Source organism: Rhinatrema bivittatum, chromosome 4 (genome assembly GCF_901001135.1).
Source record: "Rhinatrema bivittatum chromosome 4, aRhiBiv1.1, whole genome shotgun sequence".
Classification (NCBI taxonomy): domain Eukaryota; kingdom Metazoa; phylum Chordata; class Amphibia; order Gymnophiona; family Rhinatrematidae; genus Rhinatrema; species Rhinatrema bivittatum.
In genome coordinates this window covers 190,709,305-190,731,530 of record NC_042618.1, presented here as the reverse complement: position 1 = coordinate 190,731,530, position 22,226 = coordinate 190,709,305, and the positions used below count along the sequence as shown (strand labels likewise).

Genomic DNA, 22,226 nt, shown 5'->3' with positions numbered 1-22,226 from the left:
AGGGTCTTGATGACCTAGTGTTGCGACCGTCACTGCCCGATGTCTCCACTATGCCCACCTTACCGCTTTGGCGACTCCCTCTTTGCCTGTTGGAAGTTTGGCTGCCGTGGCGTCCTCGGACCGGCTAGACGCTGCACACCGCCATGTTTCCTCGGATCCTCAGGGTGCATGCATGGTGTGGCCCCAACTGAAGTACCAAGAGTGGCACGAACCTCAGGGGCGTCCCCTTGAGGTGACGTCATCCGCACCGGATATATAAGGTCTCTGAAATCGCTACCTAATCAAGTTAGCAAAAGTTATGGTACACGGGTTACACTACCTAAGCTACTCTGCCTCCACGGTCTTACCAGGGGTACCCGCTCCTCGGGGGCCTCGTTTTTCTTTTGCTTTTCAGATCGGTCTGGAACCGGTACTCGCTCCTCGAGGGCCCTCGTTCCCAGACTTGCTACTGAATACCACTTCTGCCAGGAAGTATTCGCTGCCTCCAACATCAGTGAGTTACCTTCCCTCTCTCAGAGCGTTCCCTGGAACCAGGTACTCGTTCCTCGAGGGCCTATTTCTCTCAGCTCCTGGGCTGCTTCCAAGAAACTATTGTGTGAGTGTTACCATCAAGGTTCTGTTCCTGAACTCTGCATACCCTGCCTACTCACTATATTCAGTTTCTCTACAGCTCAGTTATCCAGGATCGCTGTTCCAGTATCTGAGGGACTACAGCCCAGCCGAGCACTTCAGCTCACTACTGCCACCTCTGGTGGCTCAATATACTGTTTAATAAAAGAACTAGTGTGTGTCTGTCTCCATACTCTGAGCCCGACCGGTGGTCCCTCTTAGGATCTTCCCCCCCGGGGGCGTGGTCATCTGCTACCAACCCAAGGATCCACCTGCAACTACCTCAAACACTAACACCTAGATTGAGCAAACTGGTGGACTACTTGGTCAAACTGGTAATTTCCTTCACACACGCAAGTTTAAAATGTGATCACTTGCACCTGTTAAAGTGAACAAGTCCTAAGGAAAAATATGCGAATAATGTTTCCTCATGTAACTGCTTAAAGTTAAGCACACACATATGCGTGCTAAGTGCACACACTCACACAGATAATTTTAAATTTCAGAGCATGTGTGCTCATGCTCACATATATGCGTATATTTTCATGCATGTGCTTGTTTGAAAGTTACCTTCCCTGAAAAAAGGACCCTAGGTAAACTTTTAGGTAACTTTAGGTGCCTAAAACTTAGGCAACTAAGACAACTGCTCAATTTTTATTTATTTTTTTTATCAGCCTCATGTAACCTTGCTTAACAACTGAATATGTTCATTTACATCACAGATAATACAGTAGCCATAAAATCCAATACAACTTACACTGAACAGCACATAACATTTTTTTCCTGCATAATCTCTTTTGGAATTTTTGTGATGTTGATTATTGTGGTTTACCTGAGGATAAGCAAGGTTTGGAGAGGATAGACTCGTTGGAATGTGCTGATCGCCTGCTTGGGATTTTGCCTCTACAGCGACACTTTGGGAGGCCCTTCTGGCTGCAGGTGTCAAATATAAAAAATGCATTCATGAGTTGTATATTTTTATAATGAAGCCCTAAAAATTATTACACAAATCATCAAGGCATCCAATCAATATACTTAAATTGTTTGAACATGCAGCAATTGCATTCAATCCAAAGATATTTAAATATAACAAAATATATCAAAAGTTGTATAGTTAACGGACTGTATACACGCTAGCTAGATTCTCCCTAACTAATCAGATCCTCATACATCATCACCCAAGCATACATGAAAAAATAAGAAAGCACAGGAACAAAACAAAAATTGATATCACATACCATCACAGCCACATCCTTCAATTAATGTCACAATTTAACCCTTGGGGAAACTTGAAAAAGCAACCAAATACCAAACAGAGAGTAGGAGGAGTAAAGAAAGTGTGAGAGAGGGGTGGAAGATGGGGAAAAAATTGAAGAAGATCCAAGAGAGTCAGAACCCCTTGGAAGTTCCTTGTTCCTACCTGCTCCACTGAGAGAGGGGGCACAAGTCTATCACCTCAGGAGCCAGCTCTTCTTTCAGCAAAATTTTACATCCTTGCAGGCGAAAAATAGTCAAGGACTATGCTCTACTGAGGGAGGGAGAAAGCAAAATTGCTTACCTGTAATAGGTGTTATCCCAGGACAGCAGGATATAGTCCTCACATATGGGGTGGCGTCACTGGACGGAGCCCTATCACGGAAAATGTTCTGTCAAAGTTTCTAGAAACTTTTGATTGGCACACTGAGCCAAGTGAGCATGCCCAGCATGCCATGATCCCTCGAGCCACAGGGGTCTCCCTTCAGTCTCGTTTGTAGCAATAAGCGTTAGCAAAAAATAAAATAATAAAACGTTTCGGACCCAACTCCGCGGGGTGGCGGGTGGGTTTCGTGAGGACTACATCCTGCTGTCCTGGGATAACACCTATTTTTTGCTTTATCCAGGGCAAGCAGGATGGTAGTCCTCATATATGGGTGATTAGCAGACTACAGGCTGAGTCATCTTTGTGTTGGACCAACAGCGTACAACTTGTGCTATGGGCACAACAACTGGTGTACTGTTGGAAAATGAGGCAGCCTCAAATCACAGCAGGTTGGATATGGAAGGAGTTGGGATTATACTGGAAATAAATTCTTTAAAACAGATTATCCAAAGGCTGAATCTTGTCGTCCTTCCTTGTCCATGCAGTAATGGGCTGCAAATGTGTGAATAGAGCTCCATGTTGCAGCCTTGCAGATGTCAGCAATAGATACGGAACGATAGTGTGATACTGAGGTTGCCATTGCTCTAACTTAGAAGTCTATACAATTTGCTAGCCAGTTAGAGAGTGTTTGTTTGCCCACTGCTTTACCCGGTTTGTTTTTATCAAAAGAAACAAAGAGCAGGGTGGAGTCCCTATAGACTTTAGTGCATTGTAGATAATATGCTAGCGCGCGTTTACAGTCTAAAGTGTGTAAAACTCATTCGCCTTGGTGCGAGTGAGGTCTGGGAAAAAATGTGGGCAAATTTATAGACTGATTAAGGTGGAAATCAGTAACTACCTTGGGAAGGAATTTAGGGCGAGTACGGAGTACCACTCGGTCATGTAGGAACCTGGTATAGAGTGAGTATGTTGTAACTTACTAACTCTTCTAGCACATGTAATAGCTACTAGGAAGAGAAATTTCCATGTAAGAAATTTAACATCGCAGGATTCTATGGGCTCAAAGGGAGAACGCATGAGCCCACAGAACTACGTTAAGGTCCAATTCTGTGACTGGTGGCCGTAAAGGGGGGTTTTAATTGAATTAAACCTCTCATAAACCTACTGTCAAGGGGTTCCGCTGATATCAGGGCATCCCCTACGCCTTTATGGTAAGCTGAGATAGCACTCAAGTGTACCCTTACTGACAAAGTCTGGAGACCAGAGTCTGAAAGTTGCGAGAGATAGTCCAATAAAGATGATATGGGGCAGGAAAATGGATCAATACTTTTCTGCGTGCACCACGTGGTAAATCTTTTCCACTTAAAACGATAAGATTTTTGTGTGGAAGGCTTTCGTGAAGCTACAAGCACTTGAGAGACTTTAGTTGAAAGACTAAATGGTTGCAGGATCAAGCTTTCAACATCGAGGCTGTGATGGATAGGGTTTGAAGGTTGGGATGGTGTAACCTGCCCTGATCCTGAGTTATGAAAGTGGGTGCTGTGCCCAGGCGAATTGGTTCCCTGATCGAGAGGTCGAGGAGTATGGGAAACCATACTTGCCGAGGTCAATACGGGGCTATGAGTATCATTGACCCTTTATCCTGTTGTAGCTTCACTAGAGTTTTGGTTATTAGCGGTATCGGGGGATACGTGTATAGAACACTTGAGTACCGGGGGCGAGCGAAGGCGTCCTTGGCTAATTGGTTTCTCTGTTTGTGCAGGGAGCAGAATCTGTTCACTTTGTGATTCAGCTCGGATGCAAAGAGGTCCATTGTTGGCTGACCCCAACGTTGGAATATCTTGTTGCTACTAAAAGATCCAGGGACCACTCGAGGGGTTGGAACTCACGACTGAGGCGGTCTGCAAGTACGTTGTATATGCCCGCCAGATAAGTGGCCCAGAGAAACATGGAATGTGTCAGGGCCCAGTCCCAAATTTGTGCGGCTTTTTGGCAAAGGAGATAGGAACCCGTTCCTCCTTGTTTGTTCAGGTACCACATGGCAACTGTGTTGTCTGTTTGTATTAGAATAGTCTTGTGCGAAAGGCAGTCCTTGAATGCATAGAGAGCATAACATATAGCTCGAAACTCCAGGAAGTTGATTTGAAATGTTGCTTTGAGGCTCGAACAAGTACCTTGAGTTTGAAGATTATTGATATGCGCTCCCCAACCTAAGGTGGATGCATCTGTAGTCAAGGTTACTTGAGGAACTGGTTGCTGGAAAGGTATGCCGGTGAGCAAATTGTTCGTATTTATCCACCAGAGGAGAGATGAATGCAACTGGTAAGTTATTTGAATTGGAGACGACATTGGTTGAATGGCTTCGATCCACTGTGATCTCAATGTCCACTGCAATATTCTCATGGCTAATCTTCCATAGGAGTGACATGGATTGTGGAAGCCATGTGGCCGAGCAGAGTTAGGAACTGATGGGCCGTCACTGTTGGCTTTGTGTGCAGAGAGTTCGCTAATTTGGAGAGTATGTCTGCGCGGTCTTTTGGGAGGAAGGCTTTGGATAAGGCAGTGTTCAATTCTGCTCCGATGAACTGAAGAAAGCGAGATGGTATAAGATGGGATTTTTGGTAGTTGATTAGAAATCCCAACGAGTGAAGCAGATTGACAATGAGCTTGAGAGAGGTGAGAGCTCCTTGTCTTGATTGGCTCTTGATGAGCCAGTCATCTAGATAAGGAAACACATGTATGCTTTCTTTGCGTAGATGGGCCGCTGCCACTGCTAGGCACTTTGTGAATACTCGGGGTGCGGAGGAAGTCCAAATGGCAGGACCCGGCAGGAAGCGCAGGAACTTGCGATGAGGAGGAAATATTGAAATGTGAGCGTAAGCGTCTTGAAGATCCAGAGATCAGAGCCAATCTCCTGTCTGAAGAAGGGAAAGGGATACCATTCTGAACTTTTCTTTCATAGAAATTTGTTGAGCTTTCGGAGGTCTAAGATGGGACGCAGGCCTCCCGTTTTCTTTGGACTGAGAAAACAGCGGGAGTAGACTCCTCTGCCCTCTTGAGGTTGGGGAACTGGTTCCACGGCCCTGGCTCTCAGAAGGGTGGATAATTCTGTTTGCAGAAGATTGGCATGATCTTTGTGTACCCAAAGCGAACTTGGTGGAGAGTAGTTGGGTACTGTGAGAAAATCCAGATGGTACCCTTGTGTGATAATGGATAGTACTCATTGATCTGTTGTGATGTTTGACCAATTGGTAGAAAGAAGGAGATCCGACCCCCCACTGGTAGATCCGGGATCAGGTTGGCGGAGTGGCTGCTGTCCTCTGGCAGGCTTTCAAAATCCCAATGCTGGGCCTGTCTGAGGAGGAGGCTGAGGCCTAGGTGCCCTTGGTTGCCTGGATTGACCTCTCTGGGATGGTCTAGATGCCCTACCACGAGGTGCCGGGGGATAGTATCTTCGTGGTCTGTAATATGGTTTCTTGGTGTCCTTTCTGGCTGTGTGCCGTGCAGAAGAGGGTGTCTCTGTTGGAACAGCAGAGAGTTGGCACAGTTTCAGAATGTTCTTTTAGCTGCACCTCAGCATCTTGTACCGTTCCCCCAAAGAGGTTGCCTCCAGCACAAGACAGGTCTGCCAATTTTTCTTGAACCTCAGGCCTGAGGTCAGAAGCTTTTAGCCAAGCCCATCTGCGGGCACTAATCCCTGTTGCCACCATTTCTTTTCGTAGAAATTTGTTGAGATTTCGGAGGTCTAAAATGGGACGGAGGCCTCCTGTTTTCTTTGGAATGAGAAAATAGCGGGAATAGAATCCTCTGCCCTGCTGAGGGCGGGGAACTGGTTCCACGGCCCTGGCTCTCAGGAGGGTGGAGAATTCTGTTTCGAGTAGAGTGGTGTGATCTTTGCATACCCACAGCGAGTTGGGTGGGGAATCCCTGGGTACCGTGAGAAAGTTTAGACGGTAACCTTGTTTGATAATGGACACCACCAATTGATCTGTGGTGATGTGTGTCCAATTTGGTAGAAAACAATAAACCCGGCCTCCAACTGGTAAATATTGATTTGGGTTTCTGGAGAGGCTGCTGTTCTCTGAATTTTTCAAAACCTAGATGCTTGGCCTGTTTGTGGGGGAGGCTGAGGTCTGGATGTTTTGGGTTGCCTGGTGTGACCTCTTTGAGATGGCTTGGTTGTTCTTCCACGATGAGCTGGTGGATAATATCTGCGTGGTCGATAGAAAGGCTTTCTGGTGTCTTTTGTGGATTGGCGTCTTGCAGAAGAAGGTGTTTCTGCAGTGATTATGGACAGTTGTCGCAAGGTTTCATTATGGTCTTTAAGGTGCGCAACTGCATCTTGCACCTTTTCTCTGAATAAATTTTCTCCAGTGCAAGGTAAATCAGCCAATTTATCTTGGACCTCAGGCCTGAGGTCGGATGCCTTTAACCATGCCCATCATCTGGCACTGATGCCAGTTGCTGCCATTCTAGAAGCTGCATCGAAAGAGTCATAGGCTGCCCGTACCTCATGCTTCCCAGCCTTAAAGCCTTTATGTATGATGGTACTGAGGGTGTCCTGATGTTGTTGTGGAAGAGATTCTGACATTTCTTGAACCTGCTTCCACAGGTTTCTCTGGTATTGCGTCATATACAATTGGTATGAGGCAATTCTTGATAAGAGCATGGAGCCTTGGAACATTTTACGTCCTAAATTGTCCAAAAACTTTTGCTCTTTTCCTGTTGGTGTAGATGAATGTGGACAAATCCTCTTTGACCTTTTTTGTGCTGACTCTGCCATGCCAGATTGATGTGGGAAATGAGGTTTTTGAAAAGCAGGTATGTGCTGCACTAAATATGTGGCAACTGTTCTTCTGTTTATGGGTGGAACAGTGCAGGGATGTTCCCAAAGTCGATGTTGGAGGTCAACTAGTACTTCATGAACTGGTATAGCCACTATCTCTTTGGGGGCATCAATGAATTGAAGGACTTCCAATGTCCTGTGTCTTGTATCCTCTTCTGTTAATAATTGAAAAGGGATTGTCTCTGACATTTCCCTTACAAAGTTTGAGAAGGAGAGGTCCTCAGGTGGTGACTTTCTCCTTTCCTCTGGTGAAGATGGGTCTGATAAGATATCTTCAGTAGAAGAATCAGTCTCTACATCTTCCCAGGTATCTGACAAGGTGTGTGGTTGAGGACTGGAAGGAGGAATGAAGAATGGCATCAATGGATGTAAAGTATTCGATGGTTCCTTCAATGGTTTCGTTTGATGCTTCGGTGGCATTGATGGTAACGGACGCGGCATCGATGGCATCGATGAAAGACTCTGATGTCTCGGTGCCGAGAGTCCTGACGGTCCTGGCATCGGCTGAGGCATCGGTGACTGTGGGTCAGAGTCGGTGCGTCCTTCGTCCAAAGAGCCGGGAATCAGTATCAGGTCTTTCGGATGCTTGATCGGTTCCTTCGGAATCAGTGGCGCAGGTTGTGTCGGTAGGGCACCGAGCAATGTATCAAGTTTAGTCAGCAACGGTGTGAGAATCGATGGCTCCCGCATCAGTGGTGGCATGGGAACCGGCACCTGTGGATGTAGCTCTCTGAGGGCATCGATGACTGCCTGGCGGATAAATCCATCCAGTTCCTTCCGTATAGCTGTTGAAGACAGAACAGCTATAGGGGGTGGCAGAGTAGGCAGAACTGGCTCCTCCACAGGTCCCTGTGGGGGCACAGTACCCAGCACTGATATCGGTGGGGGTTGCCTTGGACTTTGTGGCGTTGAGGGCATAGACTGCTCCTCTACCCTAGTCCTCTTCGGGAGCGGTTCGATAGCCATCGAACCTGCTCCAGGATCAGATCTGGCACCAGGTGTGGTTTCTCGTCTATGCCGGTGTCGATGTTTTTCTCGGTGCTCAGTTCTTTTTTCTAGCACAGAGGTAGACGTAGTCGACGACTTTGATGAAGTCGGGGACGGTTGGTTACCACTACCCTCATGCACCCGGCGGGTTTTTATTACTACTTTTTTGGATATCCCTGCCGGTGAAGATTGAGTCTATGTTGATGGAAGTAACTGTATTTTAAACAGATGCTTCATTTTTTCCAGACGGGTCCGTCTACCTTTTGTTGTCATTTCGGCGCATTGAGGACAAGAAGAAACACTATGTCATGCGCCAAGGAATAAAACACACTCGTTATCGACATCGTACGAGGGCAGTTTGGGCACTTTTTAAATCCGGTTGCCATGTTGACAAAAGTTAAGGCTGGACAGCTGTCGACGGCCTGCAGGCACCGAGGAACAGTGAAAACGGTATCGACCGCAAATAAGTATTTTACTCACTGATCGAAGAAAATTGAATTGAGAATGGGAGACCCTTATGAGGGAATATTTTTCTGAGTGAAAGTTAATACTTTTTCCGTGAGGAAATTTGTGTGAGGAATATCACAGGGCTCCTAACCACGAGGCTAACTGCAGCATGGAAAAAAAGAGACTGAAGGGAGATCCCTGTGGCTCGAGGGATCATGGCATGCTGGGCATGCTCAGTGGGCTCAGTGTGCCAGTCAAAAGTTTCTAGAAACTTTGACAGAAAGTTTTCCGTGATAGGGCTCTGTCCAGTGACATCACCCATATGTGAGGACTGTCATCCTGCTTGTCCTGGGATAAATACTTTCCCCTCTCGGGAATCGAAGCACGCGCCCAAGAACTCCAGAACCTACAACAGAGAAAGATGGCTCTTGAACAGATTCACTATCCAGCCCAAGGATCTCAAGCGGTGCAACACTACTTTCACTGCCTACCTGCAAAGGTCCTCCCAACTTTGCTCGGATAAGCCAGTTGTCCAGATATGGATGAATCAGCACCCTTCTCCTTTCTGAGGGCTGCCTCTACCACCACCATCACCTTGGTGAAGGTCCTCGGAGCCGATGCTAGCCCAAATAGAGCACAAAATTGAAAATGCCTCCCAAGAATCATAAACCTGAGATATCTCTGATGGTCCAGGCGAATTCCTATGTGTAGGTACGCTTCTATCAGATCCAAGGAAGCCAGGAACTCCCCGCTTCGTACCATTGCTATGACAGACCTCAGAGTCTCCATCCGGAACTGGGGTGCTTTGAGAGCTACGTTCACCTTCTTTAAATCCAGAATTGGACAAAAAGTTCTTTCCTTCTTTGGAACCACAAAATAAATGGAATAACATCCCATCCCTTATTCTTCTTCAGGAACAGGAACGATGGCTCCCAGCATTTGCAGTCGCTGGATGGTCTGCTGCATGATCAGTTTCTTTTCCAGCGAGGCACAAGGAGATACCATAAACAGGCTTCTTAGTGAATGAGCAAATTCTAAAGCATAACCTTGTCCTATGACACTTAGAACCCACTGGTCTGACGTGATTTTGACCTACTCCTCGTAAAATTGAGTCAACGACTCCCGATGACTGGGTCTGAGGAGGGGGCCGGCCTCGCCTCATTGTGCAGGTTTGGCTCCACCACTCCCCTGGCCGGAGCCCTGTTACGCCAATGTCCACGAAATGACTGGTTCCAGGACTGTGACCTCCCCGAGGTCTGCCTCTGAGAAAACTCCTCTGCCCTTAAAATCGGGAGCGCACAGGAAGAAATCCTTTTGACTCTTTGGGCTTGTCTTCTGGTAGCTTGGGCACTTTATTGTCTCCCAGATGCTTTATCAGCTGCTCCAAGTCTTCTCCAAAAAGGAGCTTCCCCTTAAAAGGCAAAGCTCCCATTTGAGCCTTTGACGAAACGTTCGCTGACCAATTCCGCTACCAAAGAAGCTTAGACCTTGGATATCATCATCCTGGAAGAAATGTGAATGAGATCATATAAGGCATCAGCCCCATAGGCAACCGCCGCCTCTAAGCATTCCGCCTGTTTCAAATCCTGGAGTGACATAGCTTTGTTATCTTGTAACTGCTGCACTCACCTCAAGCTAGCCCAAAGCATAAAACTGCTGCACTCTGCAGCACGTATGCCCAGAGCAGACACCTCAAATATCTTCTTAAGGTGCAACTTGAGCTTCCAGTCCTGCAAATCCTTCAGAGCTGCCGCGCCAGCTACTGGCAAGATGGAGATATCCACCTTCAGACCCTTAAGAGCTCCAGAGTGTCTTCGGGCAAGGGATAGAACTTATCCATGGCTCTGCTAAACTTAAGGCCAGTCTCTGGAGTATTCCACTCCATGACCACCAATTGTTTTACTGACTTATGAAAAGGGAAAGTTTTCGCTGGACCCCATAAGCCAGCCATGATCAGATCCACTGAGTCCTGGTCAGACTCTTCCTGCAGAACCGTTATTCCTAACTCCGCCAGGACATGCAGAATCATAGGGCCTAGTTCCTCCTTTTGAAACAGGCAAACTACTTTGGGATTATCCCCCTCTATAGAAGGGATCTTTGCCAATTCCTCATTTGGATCCTGCCCAACCCTGGGTGGACTCGAGTCGGGAGGACCATCCCCAGACAGCAAACCACGATTGGACTCCTCAGAGGAACCATCCTCGGTGGCCCCTGACACCATTGGATCGAGGACTCTCATAATTCTTGTGGCCCTCGAAAACTTAAACCTCTTTTTGGGAGGAGCAGCTGAAGATTTCCATGTAGGGGAGGGGGTGCCCCCCGTAGTGCTCCAGGCCATAAAGGCTTCATTCATGAGAATAAACTTCAGGGAAAAGGGAGCAGCAGAATTCCCCCACCAGAAGATCTGACTCCTGCTCAGACAGTCCTCCTGGCCCTCCCGGGCTTCATCGGGGCTGGAATTCACAGGGGACAGCACTGGCGGGAGATCCCCTCCCCCTGCCAACCTCTCTGCAGCAGCCAAGGTTTTCGAAATGGTCACCGTTCCCACGTTGAGCGGGAACGAATCGGCAGCCTCCTCCACGCAGCCTGCGACCTGCTAGGCCCGCAATACCTCAAAGATGCCGGTGCAGCCCCTCCCGATGAACCCTCCCCCCACCCTCTGGAGAGGCATCGGGAACATCAGCCGGTCCTCGACAAACGCAAGCTGTGCTCACCACAAGCAGCACAGCGACTCCCGCGCGGCATGGGTCGGCCTGACCCTGACTGCTTGGCACACACCTGGAGAGGAGAGGGAGAGCCGCAAAGACAGAAGCCCCTCCGAACGACTTACCTTCCTCTGCCACCGCCGACAGGGACAGCCAAAAGTAAACAAGGTTCCTATCCTATAACATTTCTCTTTCCAAGCTTCTTTCTTTCTTTTTTTTTTTTTTAAATTTTATAAAAGAAATAACAAAACACTTTCTTGCATGAAGGGTGGCAGAGGCTTCCTTCAATCCTCCTATAGGTGAGGGAACCAGCTATCACCTCCAGTGTGATTCAGCGAGTAAATTAGTCCCCAACCCCTGCTCGTCCTGCCTTGCAACCAGGAGGAATGGTCCCACCAGGACCTGCCAACCTCCTAGGAGAATAAACACCTTTTCTATTTGATGCTAAAAATCTTCTTCTTTCTATTATTTTATCTTCTTCTTTTTTTTTTTTTTTTTTTTTAACTCAGGTACAGAACAGCAGGTTTTGCACCTCCTCCATCTGCTGGAGACAGAGAAATACTGAGGGACTGCAGGTGGTACACCGGGTTAAGAGGTGGAGTCTGTGAAACGTTCTCTGTTTCCATCTGCTGGAAGAGAGGCAAAACCCAGGAGTCTGGCTTGATCTGGGTATGTACAGGGAAATACTTAGAGTACCTAAATGTAATCCTCTTTTGAAGTGTCTGAAAGGCAGAATATACTTATTCTTATGTTCTTATGTACTGTAAAAATATAAAAAATTATTATGAGAGAGAAGGATCAGCTAAATGGTAAGTTTTTAAAAATATCTAATCTGGCTTGGGGGAAGATCACAGAGGGGCTTGTGGGGATATCCCACCTGAGTTTTACCTTTGTGTGGGAGAGGAGCTCTGGCACCTAGATTTGGCTGGCCAAGTTAGGAAGCCAGCGCTGCCAATAAACTTTCTCCCTTTAACCAAACCCCACCCACAGACTTGCCCAGTATTTGACCAGTTAAATTTATCTTCCTAGGGAAATTTTGGAGAATACATTTAGAGGGTTAGCCCAGTCAATTTTCAATTGTTGTTGCTGTGAGGTGCTGAGAGCACAGCTCAAGCGCTGGCCTGAATTTGAGCATCACATAGTGATGACTTTAACAAGTACTCCTAATCAGGACTGAGGCCATGGCTCACTGGTTAGGAAACACTGATATAGTGGAGCTAGAAAGTGTATGAAAAGAAAATTGGTTCTTACCTGATAATTTTCATTCCTGTAGTACCACGGATCAGTCCAGACCATGGGTTATGCCTCCCTTCCAGCAGGTGGAGACGGAAAAAAACTTGAAATGCACCCATAGTTAAGCTGGTGAACCTCTTGCATCCCTTTAGTATATAGATTATCAAAGCAGAATAAAACTAGCAATGAATCAAGCAAGAACTTTAAGAACTTTAAGAACATAGAAACATGTAACTGTAGCTTTCTTTCTTAGTATGCTGCAATAACATAACCTGAACATGCGCGCACAGGTTTTACAGATCCCCCTGTTACCCACTCCTAATCTTTGGGCGGGCATCTGAACTGATCGGTGGTACTACAGAAATGAAAATTATCAGGTAAGAACCAATTTTCCTTTTCCCTGTACATACCTGGATCAGTCCAGACCATGGGATGTACCAAAGCTTCACTAAACCGGGTGGGACCTCGCGAGTCCCGTGCGCAGTAAGCCACTGCCAAAATCTCCGGGCGCCTGAACATCCAAGAGGTAGTGGCGAGCAAAAGAGTGGAGCATCTTCCAAGTAGCAGGTCTGCAAATCTCCTGAGGTGATACCAACTGGCATTCGGCCCACAAAGCTGCTTGAGAGCGAATAGAATGGGCCTTCAGTCCCTCAGGAACAGATCTTCCTTTATAAATATATGCAGATGAAATTGCTTCTCTCAACCATCGCGCAATCGTCATCCTAGATGCCTTGTGACCCTTCCTGGGACCGCTCCATAGGACAAACAAATGATCTGAGAGTCCGAAAGAATTTGTGACTTCCAGGTATCGCAACAAGGAATGCCGAACATCAAGCCGACGCAGCTCTCGTGCATGTTGTATATCATTTGACAAATTAGGAAAGGCCAGAAGCTCAACTGACTGGCTTAAATGAAAAGATGAGACCACGTTAGGCAAAAAGGACGGAACCGTTCGAAGAGAAACCCCAGAGTCAGAGATCCTCAAAAAAGGATCCCTACAGGAGAGCGCCTGCAACTCAGATATCCAGTGAGCCGAGCATATAGCCACCAAAAAAAGTTTTCAAGGTGAGATCCTTCAACGTTACCGTTTTAAGCGGTTCAAATGGCGGATCAAACAACACTCGAAGAACCAAATTAGGACTCCATGACGGACATACCAGATGGACAGGGGGCTTCAAATGCCTCACTCCTCTGAGGAAACGTACCACATCTGGATGTGATGCCACCGAGCTACCAACCAGAGTGCCTAGGGCCACCACCTGTACCCAGAGGGAGCTAAAGGACAAGCCCTTGGCTAATCCATTTTGCAAAAAGATTAACATCGGAGCAATTGTAGCGTGTCTGGGAAGAATCTCTCTCTCACGACACCACGTCTCAAAAACTCTCCATACCATAATGTATGAGAGGGAAGTAGACGTTTTCCTGGCTTGTAGCAATGTAGTGATGACCTCCTCAGAATAGCCCTTCTTCCTCAATCTCCTCCTTTTAAAAGCCAAGCCGCTAGACAGAAGCGAGCTGCCTGGTCGAAATATATAGGCCCTTGATGGAGAAGCTGTGGAAGATGCCCAAGTTGTAGCGGGCCATCCATGGTCAGATTGACGAGATCCGCAAACCACGGACATCAGGGCCACTCGGGAGCCACTAGGATTACCCTCCCTGAAAGGACGAGAACCAGGTTTGGTTCCTGGCCACCGGTTGGCACTGTACGGCCGCTTGCTGCTGTTCTGCCGAAACCTCCACTGTCCCTGAAAACAAGAGTGGGATGATGGGAACCCTCTGGAACAAACACCAGCCCTAGAAAGCTGCGCGGCTGGTTTTCCACATGCCACACATACCAATAACCGTGGCATTGTGGGGGGGGGGGGGGGGAACGGCCCAAAAAACGCGGCGAAATTCGTCAAAAACATGGCGATTCCGACGGGGAGGGGTCCTGGATTGCAGCAGACCAAAAAATAAAATTTGGATTTTTTTTTTTTTTACACAAAGCTCAGGAACAGCACAAGGTAAGAGAGGGACTGGACCACCAGTAATCTCTTCCCCTGCTCCTTACCTGTCTGGAGCCCCGTGGGGTTACCAACCCCAGCTCCAATAACCTGCTACCAGAGAGGATGACTCCGCAGGATCTAACCCCCTGGGAGGATAGGGAACTCTGCAGAAGAACCTTTTTCTGTCTTTCTTTTTTTTTTTTTTTAAACTTGCTTGATTCACAACTTATAGCTAGTTCACTCTTAGTTACTTTAAAAGGATAGCCTAAACCCCAGAAATAGGGCAAGACTGCAGGGTTTGCACGACCTCCATCTGCTGGAGACAGAGAAATAAAGAAGGGATGCAGGAGGTACACCAGCTTAACTATGGGTGTCTTTCAAGTTTTTCTCTGTCTCCACCTGCTGGAAGGGAGGCATAACCCATGGTGTGGACTGATCCGGGTACGTACAGGGAATGTGGTGTTTATAGTTACACAGCAAAAACTGAAGCAAGAGACTAATTAACATATGCCATTACTGATTGTCAGTTTTACATTTCTTTGCTGCTGCTGCCACACAATCGCAAACAAACTTCAATTATTTTTTAGGTCTTTTTTCAACCTTGACCATGTCCACTTAAGATAAAGGCATTCATTTTTTAGACTGTTATTTTCAATGCTCTGTAGGAATCTGTGGCAGAGTAGGTATCAAGCAAAGAGATGAAAGAAAGAGAACATTTACCAGGCAGCAGCGGTTCCTCTTGGGACTGTTTGAGTCTTCTCCTTTCCCTGGCTGAGAGAGGTCGATCCTTAAAAGAATAGAAACAGTCACTCAGAGGACTTTTATCGGACAGACTGGCTGTAGCGCACACCTCATACAAAAAAATGACTGCTGGACAAATCCAACTGTTTGCAGGGCTCTGCGATACATACCTGCGATACTCGTATCTCACTACTACTTGAGCCCGTGCCAGGCTGATCTGGGTTGCTGCAGGTTTTCTTCACAGTTAGTTTATGCACATTAGGAGGAGATGGCAGGGGCCTCGGAGGAGCAACAGCTACTAACTAGAAAAAAATATTAAACAAAGCCGATAGATATCTGGACTCTTGCCTTGCCTCTTTTTACATCTAGTGCATACTTTTTCATTTAACTTCCTGTACATTGTTTTCACTCTCTGTGACCCTCTTCTGTCATTTTCCTTTTGGGCCTCCTAGCTAGATAGTCTGGCATTACCCTTTTAACACTTAGTGACTGAGTTCTATGATCTAAGTAACTAGAGGCTGAACAGGGAGAAGCAACACAGCTGTTTTGAACAATCCGGACTGCAGTTGGAGAGTGGTTGAAGATGGCACTTTCAAATGTGCAGCAGAATGAAGGGATTTTTCTTGCATGAGCCCTGTCTCTCTCCTTACACTATACACTGAAGCTCCTGTGACTAAGAGCAGGTAGCCTTTGCCAGCTGACCAGCTGGTGGCCCCAAGAAGAGAGGCTCCCTCCTCTCAGAGCCTGCCAGCTTGTCCTAGCCTGATCTACAGTACTTAGGTGTAGGATTGAAGTAGTATTTATTTATTTAAAATTATTTCTATCCCACGCCCTTCAAAGTACGGGCGGGTTACAATAAAACATCCATAAAAGCAAAATAGCATCAGATGTAATTTAAAAGAGAAAAGCCAGGAACAAGTTAAATTACTTCTTACCTGATAATTTCCTTTCCTCGAAGTAGGGCAAGCCAGTCACACCAGTGGGTTGTGCACGCCAACCAGTAGGTGGAGACAGAGAACAATGACTTGCTGACGTCTCTCTCATATAGCTCACCACAGACATGAGCCAGCCAATATTTTTCTTCAAAAGCCAACCGTGGACACTAAACAACCTAAAAATTATTGCATCCTTCAATAATCACTATTCTAAACAGATTGTTCTTCCATTATATAGTTATTCAATTCTTTAATCTGTTTTTCGTTTTTTTGTTTTTTTTAAAACATAACGGAAACACTGAACTCAGCTCCACCAACAAAAGTCTCATAGAAAAGCTGTAAAACAAATACTGTAGAACGAATTTCACCAGGTGCAATGCAAATCCATGCGCATCTGAGATCCTGGTCATACAATACATTCCTTAATAAGGATCTCACACAAAGAAGAAAGTCAACCGCCTCAAAGGCGGGATGGTGGGCTACTTCGAGGAAAGGAAATTATCAGGTAAGAAGTAATTTCACCTTCCTCTTCATCTGGGCAAGTCAGTCCATATCAGTAGGATGTTCTAAAGCTACTCCCAGAAGGGCGGGAGGCTGCCTGAGGCCCAAGCAGCTTTGCCCTAACAAAGGCCAAATCCTCCCATGCAGGCAAATCTAACCAATAATATCTGGCAAACGTATGCAAAGAAGACCATGTTGCTGCTCTACAGATCTCCACTAGGGAAAGCAAACACAATTCTGCCCAGGAAACTGCTTGCGCTCAGGTCAAATGCACTCTTATCTGCTTCGGAAGAGGTTTCCTGGCAGCCACATAGGCCGCCGTCACTACTTCCTTAATCCACCGAGCCACCATGGCATGAGAGGCTGTCTTCTCTCTTCTTCACTCCTCGGTGAAGGAGAAAAAACCAATCCATTTTACGATAGATATTGGTGATCTCCAGCTAACGCAATAAGTTCCACCGCACATCTAATGTCCACAATTTCCTTAATTCCTGACCAGTGAAATCCCTATTTAAGGATGGTAGAAACACCGACTGATTCAAATGAAAATCCGACACCACATTCAGAAGAAAGGAAGGTACTGTCCTTAACTGTACGCTATTCAGCATAATAACCAAAAAGGATTCTCTATATGACAAGGCTTGTAACTTCGAAATCCACCTCGCCAATAGCAACCAGAAAGAAATACCCCGCAGAGGATGAAAGGTCAGACCCCCCAAAAAGGAGAGAACAGATTCAAATCCCACAAAGGCATAAGAACATAAGAACATAAGAACATGGGAAATGCAAAGGGGATCTAAGGTGCTTCACACCATTCAAAAATCTAGACAGGTCTGGATGAGAAGAAAGGGGCCTCCCCTGTATGCGCCCCCAATAACACGCTATAGCAGCCACCTTGAGTGTGTTCAAGGCCAAACCTTTACTCAGACTTTCCTGTAAAACTCCAAGATCAAAGGAATAGAGGCTGAAACAGGAAGTCAAGAGTGGTCCTAACACCAGTGTTCAAAGACCAGCCAGACCCGGAAATAGGCCAAAGAGGTGGAAAATTTTCGTGCTTGTAAGAGAGTTTCCACCACAGGACCCAAATACCCCTGGTTCAACAGTCGAGCCCTTAAGGGCCAAACCGTAAGACAATACCAATCCGCATTGTTGTGAAGCCCCTCAAGCAAAGGCAGCTGCCACGGATCCTCCACCAGCAGACAATGGAGATTCGCACACCACGGTCTGTGCGTCAATCCGGGGCCACCAGGAACACCAATCCTGGATGCCACGCTATCTTCTGTATTAACTGACCAATCACGGCCACGGCGGAAACGCAAAGAGCAACTTGCCCTGTGACCAAGACTGAACCAACTCTTCCACTCCGAGTGCTAGAACATCCTGGGTCCCACTGTAAAAGCGATCCGCTTTCCCGTTCTTGTGAATTGCCATCAAATCCAGAAAGGGCCAACCCTATCACTCCATAATGAGTCAAAACATTTCTGGAACGAATTCCCATTCTCCTGGATCCAACTCGTGACAACTGAGGTAGTCCGCATGCTCGTTGTAGACCCCTGCTTTATGATAAGTCAACAATGCTAGCAAATGCTGTTCTGCCTAAGGAGGAAAGAGATCCATTTCCTGAGAGATTTACCGACTTTGAGTCCCCCCTTAATGATTTATGCAGGCCACCGCTGTCGCTTTGTCTGACATTACTTTCACCGTTTTTCCTTCTAACCGGGCCTCGAACTGCAGAAAGATTAGTCAAATTTTCGGGCTTCCAGCTGGTTGATGGACCAAGATGCCTCTTCGGGAGTCCACTGCCCCTGCGCTACTAGCTCCTGACAGCGAGCTCCCCAACCCTGTAGACTTGCATCTGTAGTGACCACCAACCAATTGGGAGTCTCCAACTCCATTCTTTTCTCCAGTTGGCCCCAGCATAACTACCAGAGGAACTGTTGTCTCACTTCCTGCAGCAAGATCAACGGCATATTGTACTCCTGAGACTGATGAGTCCAGCGGGCCAGAAGGGACCTCTGCAGAGGACGCATATGTGCGCGTGCCCAAGGAAACACCTCTATCGTCAGGACCATTGATCCCAGCATCTGTAAGTAGAACCATACCAACGGAGAGACCGCCAATCTCAGAGATCAGACCTGCCCCCAGATGTTCTGAATGCGGGACTCCAGAAGAAACACCTTGCCCTGAGCTGTATCGAACTGGACACCCAGATACTCCAGGACCTGAGAAAACTGCAAGTTGCTCTTGGCCAAATTCACTACCCATCCCAGGTGCTGCAGCAACTGAACCACCCTGCTCGATTCCACCCAACTCTCTGCATCTGACCGCTCTGATTAGTAAGTCATCCAAATATGAATGAACCAAAATTCCCTCCTTGCAGAGAGCCCCATCCATCACCACCATCACCTTTGAAAAGGTCCTGGGCACAGTGACCAAGCCGAAAGGCAACGCTTGAAATTGGTAATGGCAGTTTAAAACCACAAAGTGCAAGTAACGATGATGCTGTTTGAGAACTGGAATGTGTAGATATGCTTCTGAGAGGTCTAGAGAAGTAAGAAACTCTCCCCTCTGTACCGCCATGATGACTGACTTTAAGGTTTCCATTCAAAAATGGGTAATCCGAAGGGCTCGACTGACTCCCTTTAAGGAGCCCTCCTTTTTGGGAATCATGAAGTAGACAGAATAATGGCCTGTGCTTTCCTGATTCCTTGGAACTGGAACCACGGCATTCAGAGCAAACAGCCTCAGAACGTGACCTGAACTGCTCCCCACTTTTCTGTGAAATGGCAAGGAGAAACTATAAAAGTGTCAGAGAGGACGGATAAGCTCCAAGGTGTACCCATCGCGCACCACTTCCAAGACCCACTAGTCGGAAGTGATGTGGGGCCACCTCCAGTAAAATTGAGAAAAGCGGCTGCCTATATCTGAAACCAGAGGATGGCCCCCCAAAACTTCACTGGGAGGAATGAAGAGCTCCGGAGCCAGTGACACCATCTTTACCTGGCTTCTTTGTGCAAAAAGACAGAGACCTAGCAAATGATCAGGACCTCGGACTACTTGAACATCTGGAAGAGTGAAAATGCCAAGCGCTCCGAAATCATCCCTTTGCTGACAAAAACCAGGCAGTAGATTTCCTGTCCTCAGGTAATTGAGGAAATTTGGATTCTCCCCATTGATCCACCATCTTCTCCAATTACTCTCCAAACAATAAGCACCCCTTAAAGGGCAACTTGGTAAGATTGGACTTTGAAATAGTATCCGCGGAGCAGTTCCATAGCCAAAGTAGTCTCCGGGCTGCAATCACCGAAGCTACCTCCCGAGCAGCTATACATGCCAAATCATAACCTGCATCTGCCAAGAATGCAGCTCCCAGCTCCAGGTATGGGCCATTCTCGACCAAAGCTTCCTGAGCCTCCTGGGCTAATTGCAATCCGGCCCTGGCCACCATACAACAGCATGCGAAGATTTGGAGGTTCATAGCCACTGCCTCAAAGGCCTGTTTCAAAATCTGCTCAGTTTTGCAATCCTGGTTTAAAGCTGAACCTCCTTCCACTGGAATGGTGGTGCATTTCATCACTGTGCAGACCAGGGTTGTCTACCTTGGGAAACCACAGCTACTCCCTAGCTTTAGGGTCCATAGGGTACAAACTCACCAATGAGCAACCCCCTTTAAAATTAGCCTCAGGAGAACTCCATTCCAAATCAATCAATTCATGAGCAGCCTCAAATAGAGGAAAAAATCAGGATGCCTTTCACAATCTAACTATCACAGGATTCTTTTTCAGCTCCTGAGCCGCAGCAGGCAAGGCCTCCTCATACCCCAGAGCTTAGGGTCTGTAAAATCAAACCTGACATCTTGTCCCTGTAAAAGAGGCTTTGCCTCTGGGGGAATCTCCCCATACTCCAAAAACGCCTTGTTGAGATCCCCCTTCAAGGATCCAGACTTTTCACAGGAGTCTCCCAAAGTATCCATGTCCTCACTTTCTTCCCCAGCATGTTGTCCCCTTCTCGGCTTTACCTGTCTGAGGGTGGGATGAAGATTCCTTTGACCACTTCTGCGATCCCGAGGAGGGAGAACGCTGATGTAGACAATCCTGAGATTCCACCCAGGATCCTTCCTGCCTCTTACAAAAAACCTGCAGACCTTTAAAAAATTCCACCCAAGACACAGTGGAAAGATCCATTCCCTGAGAAGGTAAAGCCCCTTCCAAGCTCTCTCCTGTGGAAATTGGCAGGAGAAGCCGCGGGGAAGACTTCTCACCCCCCCTCCCCCTCGGGAGAAGCTGTGGCTACACTTCCCCTCTGTGAACTGTGAGCTCCTGATGTCCCTGCTGAGACAAATTCCCCTTCAGAGGCATCTCCTTGAGCCTCCACACACTTCTGGCAAATGCTAAGCGATCTCCTAGGGCTAATCACCCGCATATGACAGGCAGAGCAGACGAACAATTTTTTCCCGTGCTGCTCTCCCAATGCCATCTCTCCCCCTTGCGTGCTACAGTATTAGTATGCTATTCAAAATGGCACCTGCCACGGCACTCCGACTGGCTCCACAACTATCACTCCAGCCCCTGCTCACAAAGCGGCCTTTCAATCCTGCCCCTCCTCAGTGCACAGTCGCTGCTACTGCCTTTGCTGGCGCGAGATTTCTTTCTATTTTTTTTTTGCAAATGTATTCGTCCCACTGAAATCTGCAGCCAAATAACATAGAAACCGAGGCAAGGAAAAGGCAAGGGAGAGGAGGATATGACAGAAGGAGAGGAAGACAGACAATTAACAGAGCTGAGTCCAAAGCTTCCTTACTCTACCGGCACCCTCCCTCTGTCAGGAGGAGGGCTAGGATACCAGCCTTCACCTCACTCCCGTCCTATATTGTCAGACACTCAACTGAGGGAGGGAGCAAAAGCTATCACTACAGGAGGTCAGAACCGCCTGTTCAATCCTGGCAGGCCGAAGTCCACAAGCAAGGATTTATTTATTTATAAGCTTTTTATATACCGATGTTCAAGGAAATCATATCGCATCGGTTTACATATAACTGAAGTTAGAATTACAAAAAACAGGGAGATTTTAACTGGGATAAACAACTACAGAACGAGTTGACAGGGGGTAGGAGAAGAAGAAGAAGAATACAACATATAAGAACAAGATCATATATGAACAATATAACCAAATATGAGTACAAAAAGTAAGTACATGAAGAGAAAGAATAGTGATAAAAATATAAGTGTAAGTACAGCATAACCAAATAGAGATAAAGGTCCTTTAAACTGTATTAAGTGGTGCTGTGAAGTGTAAGAGAGACTGATAGCATACAGAAGGTCTTCAGGGAAACGCTTGGCTGAAGAGCCATGTCTTAAGTTTTTTTTTGAACGTCCTTTGGCGTTCAGGATGCATGTCCACCACCTGTAGGAGATAGAAAAATACTGGCTGACAGATGTCTGTGGTGAACTATATGAGAGGGACATCAGTGAGTCATTGTTCTCTGTCTCCACCTGCTGGTTGGAATGCACAACCCACTGGTATGGTCTGGCTTGCTCGGATGAAGAGGAAATAGACTTGGCAGTGCATCAGGCTTGTCTCTTTTATGGGCTTTAATTTATCAAAACAGCATTTATTTCGCTAGATAATTTAGTCTGTAAAATCTGGGAAACTACAGAC

The 22,226-nt window shown here is 46.9% G+C and overlaps 1 protein-coding gene across 2 annotated transcripts in view; it reads right to left on the bottom strand.

Annotated features, from left to right (window-relative positions):
• NEK4 (NIMA related kinase 4) overlaps positions 1-22,226 on the bottom strand; it is a 140,365-nt gene that overhangs the window by 42,791 nt on the left and 75,348 nt on the right. For both annotated transcript variants that reach the window (XM_029599439.1, XM_029599440.1), the window contains 3 exons: positions 15,303-15,434; positions 15,112-15,178; positions 1,442-1,542 (listed from right to left, as the gene is read on the bottom strand). In XM_029599439.1, the coding sequence (XP_029455299.1) occupies positions 1,442-1,542; positions 15,112-15,178; positions 15,303-15,434 (300 nt within the window). The remainder of the gene's footprint in view (positions 1-1,441; positions 1,543-15,111; positions 15,179-15,302; positions 15,435-22,226) is intronic.